Source organism: Centroberyx gerrardi, chromosome 6 (genome assembly GCF_048128805.1).
Source record: "Centroberyx gerrardi isolate f3 chromosome 6, fCenGer3.hap1.cur.20231027, whole genome shotgun sequence".
NCBI lineage: Eukaryota > Metazoa > Chordata > Actinopteri > Beryciformes > Berycidae > Centroberyx > Centroberyx gerrardi.
The window spans coordinates 6,452,045-6,471,396 of NC_136002.1; the positions used below are offsets into that span (position 1 = coordinate 6,452,045).

The 19,352-nt window shown below is 42.9% G+C and overlaps 1 protein-coding gene across 1 annotated transcript in view; it reads left to right on the forward strand.

Moving 5' to 3' along the window:
• LOC139927477 (chloride channel protein 2-like) overlaps positions 1 to 19,352 on the forward strand; it is a 136,641-nt gene that overhangs the window by 34,182 nt on the left and 83,107 nt on the right. Inside the window, exon 2 of the mRNA XM_078284085.1 lies at positions 11,798 to 11,948. Within this exon, the coding sequence (XP_078140211.1) occupies positions 11,798 to 11,948 (151 nt within the window). The remainder of the gene's footprint in view (positions 1 to 11,797; positions 11,949 to 19,352) is intronic.

The following is a 19,352-nucleotide window of genomic DNA, read 5'->3' on the forward strand; positions in this document are numbered from 1 at the left end:
TGGATGGAGAGGGAGAGAAAGGGGGATGGCGCGAGAGAAAGAGAGGGAGAGAGAGAGAGATTCAGGCCGTCACTGTAATATGCTATCAATAGCTGTCTGTCTACAGGCAACTGATCCAGTGACTAGAGAGATGAGAGGAAGAAGAGAGACTGTGTGTGTGTGTGTGTGTGTGTGTGTGTGTGTGTGTGTGTGTGTGTGCGTGTGTGTGTGTCTGTCTGTGCGCACATGCCTAATTTGTCTTCTAGTGTAGGGTATGACTGTAGCCTGTAGGGCTTAATAATTAAATTTAATCAAATGAAAGTAATTAATATCTACGTTGCAAAGGCAGTATGGATTTTTTTTTGAATATATTTTCTGTTTTTCCAGTGAGTGTAATGTTGAGACTGAGGAACATTTGAAATGCTCTGAAACATTACCTGACTGGACGTCTGGCCCAATGAGAGACACTATAACAGCATTATATATGAATGTGGACTTTAAATTTAACACTCAACTTATTGCCACATTGAAGTAACTGTATCTGTCAGAATAACTCCAATATAGGAATTGTGTGTATTCCTGTTAGTCTGGCAGCAGGCCTATAAAATAAAATTACATTTCAAGTGAATGGTAATGGGATACAGCAAAGAAAAATGGAACATACATGGAGAAAATGAGGGATACTAAACACAAATCAACTGACAGCATTTGTTTTAAGTAGGAAGATGAGAATAAAACGTATGTAAATATATGAATCTAGAACATACGAGCACAAAAAATATGTACAATATGAACGTATGCAAATATGGAAATCAATGCAGTATGGAGATAAATGGAAAATTAAATGGAGGGGACTCTTCGTTGTGCGATTGCTTTGTGTGTGCACTTGCGTGTGTGTGTGTGTGTGTGTGTGTGCGCGCACTGTAATTCACTGCATTGCCCCGCTCTCCCTATAGCGCTACACTGGACAGGTGTGAAGGCCCTATCATTAATCACCAGCAGTTCCCCCAGTGTTCACAGCTGCACTCGTTCACTCCTCCTCCTTCGCTCCCTCCCTCCCTCCATCTTTCTTTTCATCTCCTCCCTCTGCACCCCACCCCACCCCCCCTCCCAAACGCACACTTAAAATTGAAATTCTGCTCACATTGCGGGATGAATTAAACTTCTGTACATACTGCCAAACTTCCTAACACCCCCCTACGCACACATTAACTCTCTCTCTCTCTTCTTTCCCTCCCTCTCTCTCTCTCTCGCTCCTTTACCTTCTTCTCGCAATGCCATCCATCCATCATCGCCTCTCGCCTCAGGGTTTTTCTCCCCGTACCCCCCCCCCCCCCCCTCCCCTCTCTCTCTTTTTTTTTCTGTCATCCGTCCGTCCTTCTTTTCTTTCATCCGTTTGTCCAGCTCTGGGTCGGCGCTAAGAGGGGCCCAGAGGGTTGGCATGGCAGCCTGGCACAGGCACCCAAGAACTCCCCATTAGCCCCCTAGGGTGCCCCACGGGAGGAATTGGACCCCATTATTTACTGTACATCCTTCCCCTCCTCTCTCCTTGTGTTTCTCTCCTCCCTCTGACTCTCTTTTTCCGAGTATAGTTCTGTCGCTCTCAGTGTAAATTAGGGTTCGACTGAGAGTTTTTGGTAGTTTAGATTGAGGCTGCCGATAGCCGATATGCTGCTTTCTAAAATAATACTCTCAAATTTGGCCATTTTCATGCCCAAGGCAGCGATCAGATAGGACGCTTTCTTCTTCTGCTCAAACACAAAGCACAGCTGTGAGTGCTGTTATTCACACAGAGATACAATAGGACTTCTGCACACCTGAACGTTCCAAAGACAGGTGCGTTGGAGAGGTCTGAGAGTCGACAGTTGAAAGGAAGAAGCTGCCATTTCCAATTAAAATAGGCTCAAAGACCTTCATCAGGTTATCTCGCGTTATTAACACAGAGAGCAAGGGCTCAAAGGGCACAAGCGGCCTTGCATCATTCTCATGGCGGGGCAACTATCTAATTATCTGTTAGCCGGCTAGCCTGAAGTGTCAGAGGAGATAACGCTGTTGAAAATCAGAATGGACAAGAGAAGGTTTAGCGGGTGCTCCGCTCGCGTTTGAAGACGAGGATGAGGAGCCCATTTCGAAGCGGAGGATGTCGCTGAAGTTGACGTTGCTCACCGGTTAAGACATGTGGAGGCATGTTCAGATTTGAGTGCCAAAACACATAGGGGCTAATTCATAAAACTCCGCAGTAACAGAATAGCGGGATGCAAAATCAGCACCACAGTAATTTTCTCTGATTCATAAATTTACCACACCCGTGAATACCGTGACGGAGCCACATTACCACTGTGTTATCCTCAGCTGTAGCCCAGGTGACAGCCAATCAAAACCAACATGTTAATTAAGCTTTACATATGCAACACCTGTCCGCCTGTGTGTCAATGGGCAGCAGAGACGCGTTAGAACGGCAGATGAACCTCTTCCTCCTCATGCAGTCCTGGATAAACCGAATGTTTATGATGTCACTTACTGAAATTATAAATTGATTGGTGGTGATCGTGAGCTGATGAAGACCTATCAAAACATTGTAAGATAAATACATGGGAGCAATGGCAGCAATGTGCAGCGTTCTCTAAATACTTCAGCTCTATACTTCACTCCAGCAGCTGCTAAAAAGTTTATGGGACATGTGTATGGTTATCTTCTCTTTGTTATAATGATAAACTGTTTCAAATCAGATGGAAACTGACGTTTACAACCGCAATCAGAGCGGTAATTAATAATTGCAAAGCCAGTGTGCGAGTCATATTTATTAAACATTTTCACGTTTCCAATGATAATTAATGCCCTAGGACACAATGTGACTTTATCTATTGATTTTTGTAATAATTCATATTTGTTTTCATTAGTTAACATTAATTTCTACAATATACCAACTAGAACAGGTGGTATTTTTTGCGGCGCGGTGTGCTTTTATGAATCGCTTTCCCAATATGTAAATGATCAAAAGGGGTGGAAGAACGGGGGAAACGGTAATGCAAATAAACTCTCGATATTTCACGTTAATGAATGAGGAAACACCCTACTGTGACCGTATCTGCCCCTAACGTCACGCTAAACCTGCCGGTAAGTTTTATGAATGAGCCCCACAGTCGCATAGTTTGGAGGAGATGAGTCTCTGCAGCGACCAAAACATTGTCAATTCAGAGTTTTATTCTTTTCAGGGCAGAAAAGCAGCATAAAGACCATCATGGGACACTAAAACTCTCCATTGAAAGTCAGACTAATGAAATTCTGTTAGGTGTGTTAGCAGCTCCTTCAGGCAGAGTGAGGCAGGTTTCACTGCAGGTTTTACAGACTGTTGAGTAAAATCCTCCCACACCACACTGGAATGACTTCTCTGGTCAGACATCTGAAATAATAATAATGAAAAACATATTCACAAGATGTCAGGGAGGAACCGCCATCATGTCAGTGACCAATATCCAGTTTTTAATATCCAGTTTTTAATAAAAAGGCCAATATCGGCAAAGCAATATATCGGTCTAACCTTGGTGTAAATTCCCTCCTCTGTCCCACACAGCCTCAGTCTTCACCCTCTCTTCCTTCACTCCCTCCACACAGTCCCTCCTTTAGATTAATTGCACAATGATTCTTTCAAATTCTCTTCTTCCTTCCTTCCCACACAAGTGTGTTGACACTGTGTTGTACCCACACACACACACACACACACACACACACACACACACACACACACACACTCGGAGTAAAAGGCAGGAAAAAGTGTGTGTTCCACTCCCCGGCCCTCCTCTACCTGTTATTGTATGGATGAATGTTTTGAAAAGGAAGGCCGGACACCAAGCGAAAACACCAGCTTGCTCCCTTTCGTTTTACCTCTCTGAATGATAAAATTCAGTTATCTCCTTCCATTTTCTTGACACACACACACACACCTACACACAGAAACACACAAGCGTGCACACACTCTGTCGGAGAGCTCATTAGTTGAAGTGAGTAATGGCGTGCTGGGCAAGAGCGGTGAGGCTCCTGGTCATTTGGGTTTGACTGGTTGGACTGTAGCCAGTTGTGTGTGTGTTTGTGTGTGTTTGTGTGGTTTTAGCTCCCTAGTCGTGCCCTCTTGTATATTTTAGTTCCTCATTCCCTCATTTGGGGACCCCACTATGGTTGTCCCTGCCTTGTGTAGTTGGCATCGGACCACACGCAATGCCACACAAGATAGCATTAAAACACACACACACACACACACACACACACACACACACTCACACGTTGGCCTTTGCCAAGTTCTTCATGGCCCCACATTACCTTTGTCCTAATGTTGACTTATTTTTATACTAATAGAGATGCCTCCAGTTGTGCAGTTGAACAGTGCTGAACAGTGAACAGTGCTTTATGTGTATGGTCTTCATTTTTTTTTTTAGGTGTGTGTGTTTGATCAGTGCAGTGTTCAAATGTTCCTACAAGAATAGAAACCCCCCAAAAGATTAGAAAAGTGGTCAGAAGAAAAGTGTTATTTTTTAAGTTAGAATTTGTTTAGGTAGGTCTGTTTATGGAATGAAGGCCAGTTTATACACAACAAGTATACCCATGCAACGGTGTGTGTGTGTGTGTGTGTTTGTGTGTGTGTATGCGTGCTGTGCCCACGATCTGTCAGGTTGATTAAACTCCAGCCGGGCTGGTTCACTCATTAACCTCTCTGATTGGCTGAACCAGGGGGAGGTGTGGCTCTAACCGGGCTTCTTGATTGGCTCCTGGAGACAATCAGCACCTTTGTCCTCTCCTCTCTTTCTCCTCTATTCCTTGTGCTGTTTTCTCTCACTGAACTTTTCTCATCAATATAACATGGCTTCCTCTCCTTGTCCCCTTCCCTTGTTGTTTTTATCCTCCTGCCACGCTCAGACTTGTAATGTATCGCTGTTATGTGAAAAATTCATGACTCCCATTCTGGGGTTATTATGTTTTAACTCCAATTGAAGGATTATATGGTTCTCCGCGGGTTGAGAAAATTCTACAACCCAACTTTCGAAACCCCACTGGATAAACTAAAAAATGCATGGTAGTCAAGCTGAAAAAAGGCTGTTTCTCTTAGTTCCTGAAAAGTTGACATTTTGGAAATATATGTTTTTGGTATATAACTAATATCAGTATTTCAAACAAACATTTACTGGAAAATGAAAAGGAAAACAGGAGTGGTTGATTTTCACTAATTGGGTAATAGATGGTTTCACCTTTGATGCTCATTTGTCTTGCAAGTAAACCACAGTCACCTCAAGCAGCTCAAATATTCAGAATCCACCTCAAATAGCCGATATATCATGTCCTCTGACCTACTGACCCACATAGGATTTCTGGAAGACTCTGTTACATCAAACAGGTGAAGGAGAGAAGAGGATATCCATGTTATGTCACTGGTGTCAGTAAACAAGGTCACTCATCGACCCTTGCTGCCATGTTTATGGTTTTTGTCTTGGCCAAACACCCGCCGCTTGGCTGATTGCAGGTTTTTTTGGTCTTTGGACTGCGCCGCTCGGCCCATGTCAAACGTTAAATGTTTGATGTTGAATTATTGGTTGGAAATGTTTTGTGGTATCGCAAACAAATTGACTTGTTTGAAGAGCATCCTGCTTCATGTTATCGCCCGGGTTCTTCCTAGCCACTAATACCCTTGATATCGATGTTGGCATCATTGGTCACCCTTGCCCTCTCCCTCGCTACCGCAGCCAGGACAATGAGTCCAGGACAACCCATTCATCTGGGATCAATTAAACCAGGCAGGCAGGCTCAGCCGAGCGCCTATTTCTGACTATGCTCAACATAATGATAGGCTTTCAACCAGTGATGCCTTTGTTCTGGATGGGTCTGTTTGTTTTCTTCCTCTGGTCAGATGCTAGTTTCGAGGGGGTGCATCTGAGAAGGTCTATTTCTGCCCTCTTGTTTTTTGGGTCTCTTGAGTTTCCGTTGCGTTTGAAGTCTCCTTGCTTAATTAAAACTTTGGGCTGACGATCATGAATGCGGCCGAGTGTGCCACGCAGAACGGCATCTTGGGTAAAACGGCGGTCGGCATTTGATGTCGGAAACCCCAGATCTCTCCCCAAATGTTTTCGTTCTTCTGTTTTTTTTCTTCTGTTTCCCCACTGTTTTTGCGTTCTTTCCCTCCCTGGTCTCATATTGGACTTTCCCATGGATCAGGTGAGGTTTGTTGTTGGGTTTGTCAGCCAATTAATCATTTCTGCCAAGGAGTGGCCGCTGCTGACTTTGGGATCTCAGCTCAGAGGCTCGTACCAACCCTTAACCCCCTGAAAGATGCTCAGACACACCTGCCTCCTTCTCTTTCCACCCCCCCCACAAAAATCCATCATCTCTTCCCCGGTTTGGTTAAGCCACCTATTTCTAGCACTGATCCTTTGATAAGCCAGTTTCAAGTGCTCCCCGCTGAAGGAGCAGTGTGTGTTTATTCTGACGGTGGTGGTGGTTGGTCGGGGGGGGGGGGTGTCTTCTCATCAGCTCGGCGGTGTTATACTTGACTTGTGTTGTCTGGGGGTCAAGTGGCCATCTTATGAGAGGCAGATGGGCTCTTACCTGACATTGTCTATGAACACACACTGATCCCATGAGTGAACTATCCACATCCCTATTCTAGTAGTTCAGACATAAGCACATACCCGCATTCATGCACATACACACAGGGGTTAAATATGCTGTTACACAATAACTGATGAACACAAATACCAGCCATCGCATGTTAAAGCAAAGTGCAATTGTACAAAATGAACACGTATGGCCTGGTATACATATACAGTATGTGCACTGGTGGTATTTGTAGTATTGGGATCGGTGCTGATCCAGCAGCCAACTAGCCTACTTCTTCTTGGATCAGCAAATAAAACGATACGATACCATAGAACTTCATTGCCAGATTTCTCTGAAATTTGTTATGCATCATAGTAGCTCAGTTTTAAAAAAGAAACAAACACATTGCACATAAAACACATAATCCCAATACAGGGAACCTAGGTTACCCCATATATTGATTGATCAAGACATTTAACAAATATTTTATTGATGATTGTTGTACAATGGTCACAGCATAATTTTATCAAATGAATAAACGCAAATTGATGCACTTGTGATTGTTTTGTATTAGGACAATACTAGGCAGCATGAATGACTGTAAATTAACTAGAACCTTGATTGGTACTCGTACGAAGCATTCTCGATACAAAGTATTCTGTACTTGTATTGGTGAAAAAATGTGTCGATGCACATTTGGGAGAATTCAAAGCTGTCGTTACAATTCATCTTAACAGCTAGAAGAACTGACAATGTTTCCCTAGCAGTGGATAGATGTTACGGGCCACTTTGGTTTCGCTGGAGAGTTTTATTGTTGTGTCAGTGGTGGAAATGCTGTTTCAGCTGCCGTTCCAGCCCACCAAGAAGAAAAACGTCTGGGGCAAATCGGTGCGCTGAAACTCCCTCCGACTCTCAGTAGCTCCTTCTGTCTCCTCATACATTCCCACAGTCCGCCTTCACTTTATCAGATGGTACCAATCATAAAATGCAGATTGGCCTTGCCATGTCCTCTAATGTAAGGACAAGGACGTCTCTAAGGACACCTGCCAGTCGGTGGTCAAAGGAGCACCAACGTGAAAAAACTTTTATTGTTCAGGCTGTCAAATGTGATGTTCCATCGATGAGCTAACGGCGTCAATCCGTCTCTTTATCAACTCGGTTACTTTTTTTTTATCTTCATCTTTGTGATCTGAGCACCGTTTTTATTATCTGCTATCTGTGCGATCCCTCTTACACCGTTATTCAGTCTTAATCTTATCCCGTTTCACACTTTTGATTGAGCGTGATTGAGCGTTTCACACTTTTGATTGAGCGGATATAGTCGCTTTGGCTTTGTTTACTGGCCCAAGCTGTATTTGCAGTATGGCGGGGCCCTGTTGAATCACTGTCACCCCAACCCCGGCCTTGTTTATGTTTTGATTCCCACTGAAGACATTTTTGCACTTTCAATGTATTGCCAGACCTTTTGTTGGAGGGACTTGACAGTATGTGATAGCTTAACATGTTTTGAGGCTGTAAAAGGCTTGTACACATTTGAACTCAATTAAAACAAACCAGTGTTTTGATTTACAATGGATTAAGAAAGTTGCAAATCTTCTGAATTGGGAACTGGGGCTTTTAACCTGCTACTTTTAATTGTTTTCCATTGCTTTATTCCCTCGCTCTCCTTTGTGTCCTCTCTTCCTCTTCATTAACATGCCAGGCCTTCCTTGTGAATAAGAATTTGTTTTAGTTATGATGTGCCTGGTTGAATGAACGTTAAATCTAATCTACCTCCTCTCTTACCTTACTTAATTGTCCTTCTTCTCTCTGCTTTGACTGACAGTTCGACAATTCCAAATTGTGTACCACTGTCTTTCTGCCTATTGTGATCGTTGACCCCAATAAAGCAGAGGTGAAGCTGTAAGGTTTACTTGCAGGAGAATGAGTGTGTGTGGCTATAAATAACCCTCTGTCCTTCTGTGTGCATGGCAGACTGTTTACAAGGTGCTAAAGGTGGCCGCAGCCAGGTGCTATCTCTCGCTGTCATCCACGGTTCAGCAGTGCGTGTGTGTGTGTGTTTCTGTTGTCTAAACAGTGGCGTCCATCAGGCCATAGGGGCCGTGTTCCCAGAAATGTACTTTCAGTGTCTGTTTTATCCTGACACCTGCAAGCAAACCTGTTGATTCTGGATGTGTATGATTCTTAAAATTGTTGTGTGTGTGTGTAGAGTACATGCAATGCTCCTTGAAGTTGGCAACCACCGGACGTTTTGTATTTCAACATTCAAACATTTGTTTATTATAGCAGAAATGGAAATTTGCCTTTTGTTTTGGGATGGAGGCGCGACCGTATAAGTCTAAAACAAACGGCAAGATGAAAAGGAAAGTGGCGTCTCTGTGGCATGACAGGGAAGAGTATGTATTAGGGTGTGACCCGTTTTTGAAGGCCGGTACCAATATTTTTCAATTTTTATTTTTAAAACTGCTGACAGTTGATATTTTTTATGCCGATCTTGGCATATGGTGTTTTCCCTAAAATATTATTCTTCTCAGCCTCTGAAAACAGCATTTAGACCATCATGGGACACTAAACTGTCCACTGACAACCAGGATGATGATAATAATAACCCTATGTATGCATATGGGTATTGTGGTGTTGATAATGTTGATTATTACTACTGTTATTCATTTTATCAGCCATTAAATTGCCCATCAGCGCTTCTCTCGCTGCTCAAGTCATCCTCAATTTTCAGCTTGGCTCGTTCCTGAAGATTGATTGGCCCGTTGAGGCGCACTTGAATACCTCGCTGCGCTGTGACTGGTGGCCAGGAGGAAGTCATTAGTGCTTCCTCTTCCTCTCCGCTGCCCAGGGGCATTGTGGGAGGGGGAGCCGTTGTCTGGGCGGTGTACAGGACTGAGCGCTTCCTGTCTCTATTGCTGCTGACTCGGCATCTTGGTGGGGTGTGTGTGTGTGTCTGTGTTGAAGAGTATGTAGGTGGGGTGGGGAGTAGGGGGTCAGTGTGTGAGTGTATGTATGTGTGGGTGTGGGTGTGTTGGGGTCACAGTAAAGAATGGGGCTTAGCCTGTCTGCAGCCAATGAGGAGCCGGAGTTCACTGCCAACAGTGTGTGTGTGTGTGTGTGTGTGTGTGTCCAAAGTAAGGACATTTTGCCAGTTCCCACTTGTATATGGGGTTAGTTTAGGATTAGGTTTAAGGTTAGGGTTAGGGTTAGGGAATGAATGTAGTCAATGGCAGGTTGTCATAAGGATAGAAGCAGATGGGTGTATATGCACACACATTAATGCTTTATTTTTACATCTTTTGAATTATTTAACAGTCACTCATGGCGTGAAGCCTACATTACAGTATATTAATACTGTGTATGTGTGTGTGAGGGAGATCCACTGTCGCTCTTGTCGCTGGCTGTGTTTTTCAGTCATTCATTAGGCTTCCAGCAGACTGACCTGTAGGCTGACCTTTGACCTTTAGGCAGGGTGGAGGCCCAGACGGGGCAAAGGCCCAGGTCATTATCAGTTAAAACAACAGTAAGCGCCTCTATTCGGCAACACTGCGCTGGATCTCTCCCTGCCACTGTCTGGGTTGTCTGATGTTCCTTGTCCCCTTGTCTTGCTAGACTAGTTTCTGCATCCCCCTACTTCTTTCACCAAGTCACTTTAGCCACATCTGATTTACGCCGGGTAGGAAACCCTACATAGAAGACGCCAAAGTAGATGGAAGCAGAGGCAAAGCCAACCAAAAAATTTGACAAAAAGTTTAAAATATAGAGATGAGCAGAGCTGGAGAAGGTCCAAATCGAAGGCAACAGCAACTGGATGGAAGTAACATCACTGATGTTGATTCATAACGTTAGCTAATGTTACCAAGCTACTTCATGTTGTTAACTGAGTTATAATCATCTCCAAACCAACTAGGTTGAATTCTTAATGTCACCGTTAACAGCCTTTCTTTACTATTAGCAATATACTAACATTATACTTCATATCCTTAGTGGCTCTTCTTTGACAGTCAAATTGTTGATGTTAGCTGTGTCTGCTAGCTAACACTAGCCTTGGTGACTTTAACTGGTTAAAACTACTGCTGTTAAAAACTAGTTGTTAGCTACAGCTTACACAACAGACCCAGCTGGTTTGGAGATAAATATAATGTTAACAACATTAAGTAGTTGACTGCTAACATTATCCAACGTTATCGATGTACCCATCAATCTGGTTGTTGGAGCCTTTGATTTGGACCTTCTTGGATAATTTGGTCTCTAGCTGTGCTCATCTCACGGCAGTAATTTTGGTGCATATTGTAATTAATTTTTGTCCAAAGACGAGTTGAGTTTGTCTCTGTTTCCATCTGTCTAACTGTCTTCTGGGTAGGGTTTCCCAGCCCGAGTATGCTATAAATCAAATATGGCCGCCATTTGAATAAACCAAATTTTCTCTGGTAGAACGCTTACATGTTTATGTGGTTGTTGCTGTCTGATACCAGTCCATCTAGTTCAACAGACTTACCATAGTTTGACGTACTGTTAGATGTATTATTGTTGAGGCAAGTAGTGAGTTTAGAATTTATTGGGCAATGTTGTGAACTAGGTACAAGCCAAAATTCAGGTACAAGGTAATGGAGGTGACTATAGTTCTGTTCAGCCAAACACCTGTTAACCCAGTGACATATCCGCTCTCACCTTCTTTCCTTGAACATCCAAGCTAGGATTTTACATAGGTGCTCTCCTAAAATGGCACGAGAGCTAGTTACATCATACCCTGTGCATTGGTAAATCATGGATTGTCTTGGGAATGGTCAAAACAAACACTTAGAGCTTTGATTTGTTATTTATCCCCATCTATTGGTAGATAATCTATAGTTAGGGTTATCTGTTGGTAGATAATCTATAGTTAAACCCTCAGATTCATGACAATATCTAGGTGTATGTGGACACTTCTTAAACAACTTTTTTCTTTCTGTACACCCTACTGAGTTTTAAGGTTTTTTTTGTATTTCTGTGCTTGTGTGCATATTTAACCCATTTATTTATAGTTCTTCCTCTCACCTTCTGTGTATGTGCATTTGAGAAAAGTGTGTGTCTTTGTGTGTTTGCCAAAGAACAGCTCCTTCTTCCCAAGCTCCTGTATCGAACACCTATGAACACCTACAGGCTGTGTGTGTCTGAGAGAGTGTGTTTACTGAATACCTTACCTAATGCCCTTGCTCTAACATACTCTATGTGTGTGTGTGTGTGTTTCCAGATGTATGGGCGCTACACCCAGGAGCTGGGGGTGTATGCCAAAGAGGAGGCAGCTCGGCTGAGGGAAGGCAGCCAGAGGCGGTCGGTCAGCGAACGAAGCCGGACCCTGGACCTGCTGGAGTACGACAAGGGACGCTGCGCCAAGTGTCGCAGTGAGTGCTATATTGATTATCTGTCATTTCCAACATAAAGAAATCAAATTCAACATGCATTTTATGTCAAAACTTTCTCAGTTTTCACTTTCTAGAATTTCTTGAATGACCAGTTGAATTGAGAGTGAATTGACACCAACGCTGCTCATGGACTCACAGCAGGAAAAACCCTGTCTAATAATAGTATTATAAGTCTGATACTAAAAGCACACACAGAAAAATAAGTGGTCTTTGGTTAGGGAAGTGTTTCTAGAATTGTAATGACTCACTGATCCCTCAGATTTGTTAAAATAAAAACCTAGTAAATCTACTAAATCAGAATGTAGTTCTTCAAAAGTTCTTCTAAGACTACTGATTTGGGGCATTTCATACTTTCTTAAACAGTTCTTTACAGCACCATAAAGGGTCTATGTAGAACCATTTGAACATGGTGCTATAGAGAACCATTCAAAAGGTTCTTTATAGCACCAAAATGGGTTCTGCTGTGGTACACGCCTGAAGAACAACTTTCTGGTGCTATATAAAACCTGTTTTGAGAACCATTTTAGACAGGTTCTCTATAGCACTATGTTCAAATGGTTCAACATAGACCCTTTATGGTGCTGGAAAGAACCATTTGAGAAAGCATGAATACTCCAAATGTCTTTTTTTATTCTGACAAATGGGGATTATTTGAGTCGTTATGGTTCCATATGCATAGAAACACGACCCTAACCAAGGAACCCTTAGAAGGACCCTCCTTTTTTCTGTATGTACTTGTGTAAAACAAACACTACCTCAGCACTAGAGGACATGAATCCAGGGAAACCCATAGGCAAACCCAAATCAATGTACAACATAAGTATCGCACTACCTCCGTTACTATCAAATAAAATCAGCCTCCGATCACGCTCTCTGCCCTTCAACGTTAATGCAGTTTGCTTCTTGGCCAGCGGCTCCTTATCTTTTCCTTTATATCTCCTCCTGTGTGATATACAGGGCTTGCCGGTGACATTTCCAAGCAATCAATAATCAGGTGTGCCTCGGAATAGAGTGGTACTGAAAAGGTCTGGAGCGGTGTTTCGCTGGACTCTCCAAGTGTATTTCAATGCCGCTGAACACCATATTTTAACACCAGTTGACAGTGTTGGGGCTTATTTGATACAAGCTCGACCCTCTCCAATTTCTAAGCACTACCTACCGCTAATGGGACCAAACACCTAGACCACTCCAATGGAAGTCAATGGTGTTATTAGCAGGGTTCGCTCTGGCCATGGGATTTATGGAGCGGAATGTGTTTTCCAGCTTGTTTCACACATCCGTTACATTAGATGGTTTCCAGCCCGACTGGAGTCAACACTAGACCTTTTCTGAGCTGAAAAAACATTATTAATAAACCAGGAAGGACTCACTTGTTTAGGTCAAGGAAGCACTTCGACCTGGTTAAGGAAAGTCATGGAACAAGTCGTGAAATTTTCTATCAGGGCCGCAGTGGGAACTGTCTTAGGATGTGCCTCATTAGAAGAGTTGGGGGTACGCTCCATATACCTCTTCTGCACCGCTGCCCAAAGTCACCCAATCGCTACCTTTTAGAGTTCAGAATAAAACACCGAAGGCGCTTTCCTGTTCTAAAATTGACTTAGTGCCTTATACCGCTTTTTGGTTCGGAGACATTGATCATGTTGGACAGTGGAGGAGGGAAGAAAAGGGAGATGGCTGCAGCGGTGAGGAATCGTCACAGCAGAAACTCTTTGTTCTACATGCTGTGGATCTGTGTGAGGCATGGGAACGCATGCAGCATTTAAATGCACGGGCGTATCCACGTGCGCGCTCCCCCTCCCTCCCTCCCTCCCTTTAGTATTGTTGATGGTGATAATAGCGGTTATCACGCGTGTCTGTGCGAGGCGGATCATCGTAAGTTAGATAAGATTGCGTACGGGATGCATAACGAGATAAAACGGTGCCACACACAAGTAAGAAATGTAATTTTCATGATTGAGATCCATGTGGAAGATGTAAAAACACAGCGGACAATCATGGCTATGCTATAGTGTGTGTGTGTGTGTGTGAGAGAGAGAGAGAGAGAGAGAGAGAGCGTGTGGGTCTGTTGGTCTGTGTGTGCCCATGCAGGAAAGTTGAAATGGAATAAAGCATTTTACTTGACATCACACACTCTTGGTAATGAAACATAACATCTCTCTTACTCTCTCTGTTTTTCCTCCCTTCTCCTTCTTCCCTCTGACACACACACACACACAGACACACACACACACACACACCATCCAGCAGTCGGAGGTGACTCACACTGATGCACTAATTCAAATCCCAGTCGAGCTTTATTTGTTCAGAGATGTGAGTTAGCGAGCTGATGGGACTTGCCAAAGCAAATCTATATCACCTCATTGTCTCTCTCGCTCTCTCTCTCTCTCTGTCTCTCTCTCCATAGCCTCTCTCTTGTCTTCCCTGTATTTCTGAATGGTGGGAGAGCAAAGTGACTGAATCAAGTCACTGCTGAAGTGCTGTTGAGCATGTCAGTCACTTTTTTTTTTTTTCCCACTTCGGCCATCAGAGCCCGTTCTTTGTGAATGGAGTGCCCTCTAGTGTTAACAAGGTGTCAATGCACTCACAAATGCAGCAGGTGTGTGTGTGTATGTGTGTGTGTGTCCTCTCAGCTCTCATCTCAGTGATGAGTTTTCTGTTGTTGTTTTTTTGCTGGGAGCTGATGAGTCAGCTGTCCATCTCCCTCTTCCTCCTCTTCCTCCTCCTCCTCCTCTCCTCTTTGTATGGATCAGCGGCCCCAAATGCCAGTGAGTGAATTGATTTGTCCCTCAGCAGGTAGCACTTAGCATAAGATATGTGGCCTGGATGGCAGCGCGCAGACACACACTCCTCCCTTTGCGTGAGAAAGAGGCCGATATAAACAGTGCACCGTAAAGCCGTAAACCAAGAAGTGATTAGATGCAGATAAACTCGGATATAAAATGGACACACACACACACACACACACACACATATACACACACTCTTCCTCGCTGCTGCTGCTGCTGCTGCGGGTTATGACATTAGCTGCAGTGGGAGATAGGGAGGCACACACACACGCATACACACTCTCAGTATCCCCCTGCTTAGATCGGCACAATCTCTTGTTTTTATTATTGCTCACTGGCACTTTTTCCCCGTGTCTTATCTATTTTATAGACACACACACACACACACAAATACACAGCCTCTCATTGATTTGCATGTGTTTAATGGTGCTGAATGGTGGAGCCAGCAGCAGTATCTCCAACCTATCATCTCCACTCTGTAGCCCCATGGGACCTGTCATCGTTTCAAATGTGTGTGTGTGTGTGTGTGTGTGTGTGTGTGTGTGTGTGTGTGTGTGTGTGTGTGTGTGTTTACGATACGACGGCGCGACTCCTCCGACAGCCAGGCATTTCCAGAGGCTGCCTGCGAGGCATTGTTCACAGCAAAATGTAATGAGCAGCTAGAACAACAGGCAGCCGCTCTGTAATTATGGCCAGCAGCAGGCAGACATCAGCAGCAAGGGATGTTTCACAACATGCTGCTGGCACTTCAGCTTAGGTTAGTGTAGGTCAGCGATTCTCAACCTTTTTCATATCAAGGACCCCTAATTTAGTACACATTAGGGCCACGGACCCCCATTTGATCAGATTTTATCTCTCGGACCCCAAACCTGAGAATATTTTTATTGTTTGATATGATTTTGTCCAGAATTCCATGACTATCTGTATTGTAGGTAGAGAGATAACAGAGAAACTATGATCAAAACAGTCATTCTTCTACATTCTCTAATTGTGTTAACTTCTTGTAAATGAAATAATGGTGAAGTTTAACAATTCATCAATTTGCTGGGGACCCCCTGGAACCCCTTCAAGGATCCCTGGTGGTCCCCGGACCCCACGTTGAGAACCACTGGTGTAGCTGACCATTTAAAAAAAAAATATATCATGTTTAATGCATGTGAATTTAATGGAACAGCATAAGAAAGGTGGCCTTTTTTCCAATTTTGCTTCACATTGTGCAGAATGTGACAAGACTTTTCACTTATTTCATACTGCATATATTAAATTTTTCTGGTATATTTTCATATCATACATATTTTCATATTTATTTTCTTTGTGTGTTCTGCTGTTGCTTTGCACACCGTTAACCTGTAATTCATATTTTTTCATACTTTTTATTCACGCATTACCACTTCACATGTTCTTGACATGTTGGAATTGTCAGTTGCATTATGTTTAATTCCGCCTATTTGTAATATTCTCACTTATATTTCACTTTTCTTGCTGCTTTTCTCTGCTGCTCCAATTTCCCCATGGGAATCATTCAAGTTTCCTTCTCTCTTTTCTTAAATATATTGTTGTTGGTACTTGGTCGATGTGTCTAATTGTACACATAATTGATTTAAAATGATTTGGTTGTGCATTTTGAAACCTGCGCCAATCACTCTGATGCTTTTAGCCTTAGCAGCGGCTAAATTTAGCTGATGTTTGTATGGCTGTCACCAGACAACCAATTCATGGACCAGAGTTTCATCTGGGCTTCAGACTATACTCTGAGGTCCAACAAGCATTTAACAAGCGCATGATAAAACGGACAGTATCCCAGAAATAGGTAAAAGGACTTCAGGGGAAAGCAACACATGGGTAGAACATCTGGCATTTCTACCTCTGTAATAGCGATAGAATTCAGTTTAACACACATTAGGGGCAAAAGTTTCAGTCCTATGGGTGAAATGAACTCCTTTTTTTTTTTAACTGTGATGACCTGGAAAAGATCATATTCTTTTACTTGTTTAGAAGAGTTAAGATTACTGTAACTCTCTTTTCACCTGCTTAACTCAAAAGTCTCTCTCTGATTTAAAACGTATACAAAATGCTGCAGGGAGGCTCCTAACCTGAACATGGAGGTGGTACATTAGCCCTGTAACTACCTGAGAGTTTCAGAATTTAAAAAAAACTTTTTTTTTAACTTTTAAACAGAGGTGGGACTCAGACTTGAGTCACAGGTTTAATTGCTAGCGACTTCACTTGATGCATGAAATGAAGACTTGACTTGGGCTCTGGTGACTTGGGACTTGACTTTGACTTGTACTTTGATGACTTGAAAAGGTTTCTAAAGTCTTGACTTGAGATCTTGTGTTTGTGTAAATGACTTAGATTGAAAGTGATGAGATTTGTTCCAGCAGACGACTGAATTTAAATTCTGTTTTCTGAATTTGTATGGAATGATTGAATTTATTGAAGTTGAAACTGATTATAGAAATCAAACTCATGATGCTCTTACCAAGTTTTTATCCTATTAAAACCATATTGCATTGAAAAGTCCTAGATATTTAGTTTTCTTTAAGATATTAAATTGATACTGGACTCTTGATTTGTTCTGACTTGACTTGCTGTTCTACATTTAGACTTGAGACTTGACATTAATGACATGGACTTGACTTGGTGATCTACATTTAGATATGAGACTTGACTTGAGACTTGAACCTCAAGACTTGAACCTGGGACCTGGGACTCGAGCATAGTGAACTCGGTCCCACCTCTGCTTTTACAAGTCAGTAACTTGTTCCAAATCACAATGAAAAACTCACTTTTATGGACTTGCTTCTGGTTATTTACAGAGTTGCTTCTACACTGTTTCTTCTCCCCTGAGTGTCTTTATGGTGGTTGCTATATCAGCAGGGGGACATGAATGGAATATCTTTATGGATCTTCAGTGTTGGGATATTGGAGTGGGTTTAGATGCAGAGGAGTTGATGCGGAAGCTGCTTGCATGTCTGCTGCATGTAATCGTCTAATGGGAGTATAGTCTGAATTTTGTCAGACATGAATGGTCTTCACACAGACTGCTTCCCACTCCCAAATGTAACAACAGATTCAGTTTTGCCAAATTTGCCATATACCACACACATATCATCTTTCCACCAGCTCTCTTCCATTGTTTTATTAACTGACCTTTCTTCCACCTATGCTATTCTTCTTTTAATAGGAGTCATTTAACTAAATTGCCACATTTCCTTCGAGAGCAGGTTTCCAGGAGAACAGTTTCTTCAAAAGTCTGAAAGTCTTAAATGATCTAAATTTAAGGTCTTAAAAGTATTAAAACGTCTTAAATACAGTTAATAAGGGTCTTATCTTTTTCCACCATACAGTGACAGGTTTTTGTGTGCTGCATTTCCCCCAAAAAATTGGGAAATTGACTGGTTTTGTTTCTTTATTTTGGTTTATAAAGTGGTTTCCAGGTAGCATTAAAAAAAAAAGTATTGAAAAAGTCTTAGAGCGTTTTCACACCTGTAGTTCGTTTGCTTTGTTCCGTATCAGCGACTAATTTGTTACAATGTTGCAGTTAACCCTTGGTTCGGTTTCTTTTCACACAGCAATATTTCTAAGCGGACCAAGATGTGTAAACAAACCCCATTCGCGATCAAACTGGTCTCTCATTGGTCAGAATTTTTGTGCGGGAATTCTGTACTTCCTGGAAAAAAACAAAACAAAACACAGGAACACAGTGGAGCATAGACTTGCACACCAGCAGCGTGGACAGGTTATTGTCTTTGCTGTTATTCTCTGGTTTGTACACCAGTGTTTACTGCATGAGCAGAATATTCAACTTGAACGTGAATCAAGGCTGCGTCTGAAAACAATGTGTTGCTGCATTTGATTCTACAAAGACACACTGTTTCCAGACACCACCTCCGTCTACTCAGAAGATGCATCAGGTCAGCTTGCTTAGGTGATATTATAGGCCGTGGCATGTTTATCATAGCGAGTTCGGTCCTTTGGCCGAATTCGCATTGCATTCTCACTACCAAGGAACCGCGCCAGTTTGTTTGGAAGTGGACTGAGACCAGCATGGTCTCACTCCACTTGTTCTGGTCCGCACCTGAGTGCGATTGCTGCGTTCATATATGCCCAAACAAACTGAACTTGGGGGGGAAAACACTCCAGGGTCCGAAATAAAGGCTCCAAACAAACTAGGTGTGAAAATGCCCTATTTGGCTTTCTGCAGCAGTCAGATAATGAGTGTAAAATTCTCCTGTTGAGGTGGACATTCTCCTCCTTCAGCCTCTGTCAGTCCTATTAGCAGATCACAAGACTGCACATACTGTGAAGTCCAGAAAGTCAGGAATCATAAGGGAAACCATCATCTAAAATGGTAAATGGACTGCATTTATATAGCGCTTTTCTAGTCTACCGACCACTCAAAGCACTTTACAACAATGCCTACATTCACCCATACATTCATACACCGATGGCGGCAAGCTACCACGCAGGGTGCTGGTGCAACCATCGGGAGCAATTTGGGGTTCAGTATCTTGCCCAAGGACACTTCGACATGCGGACTGGAGGAGCCGGGGATTGAACCACCGACCTTCTGATTAGTGGACAACCCGCTCTA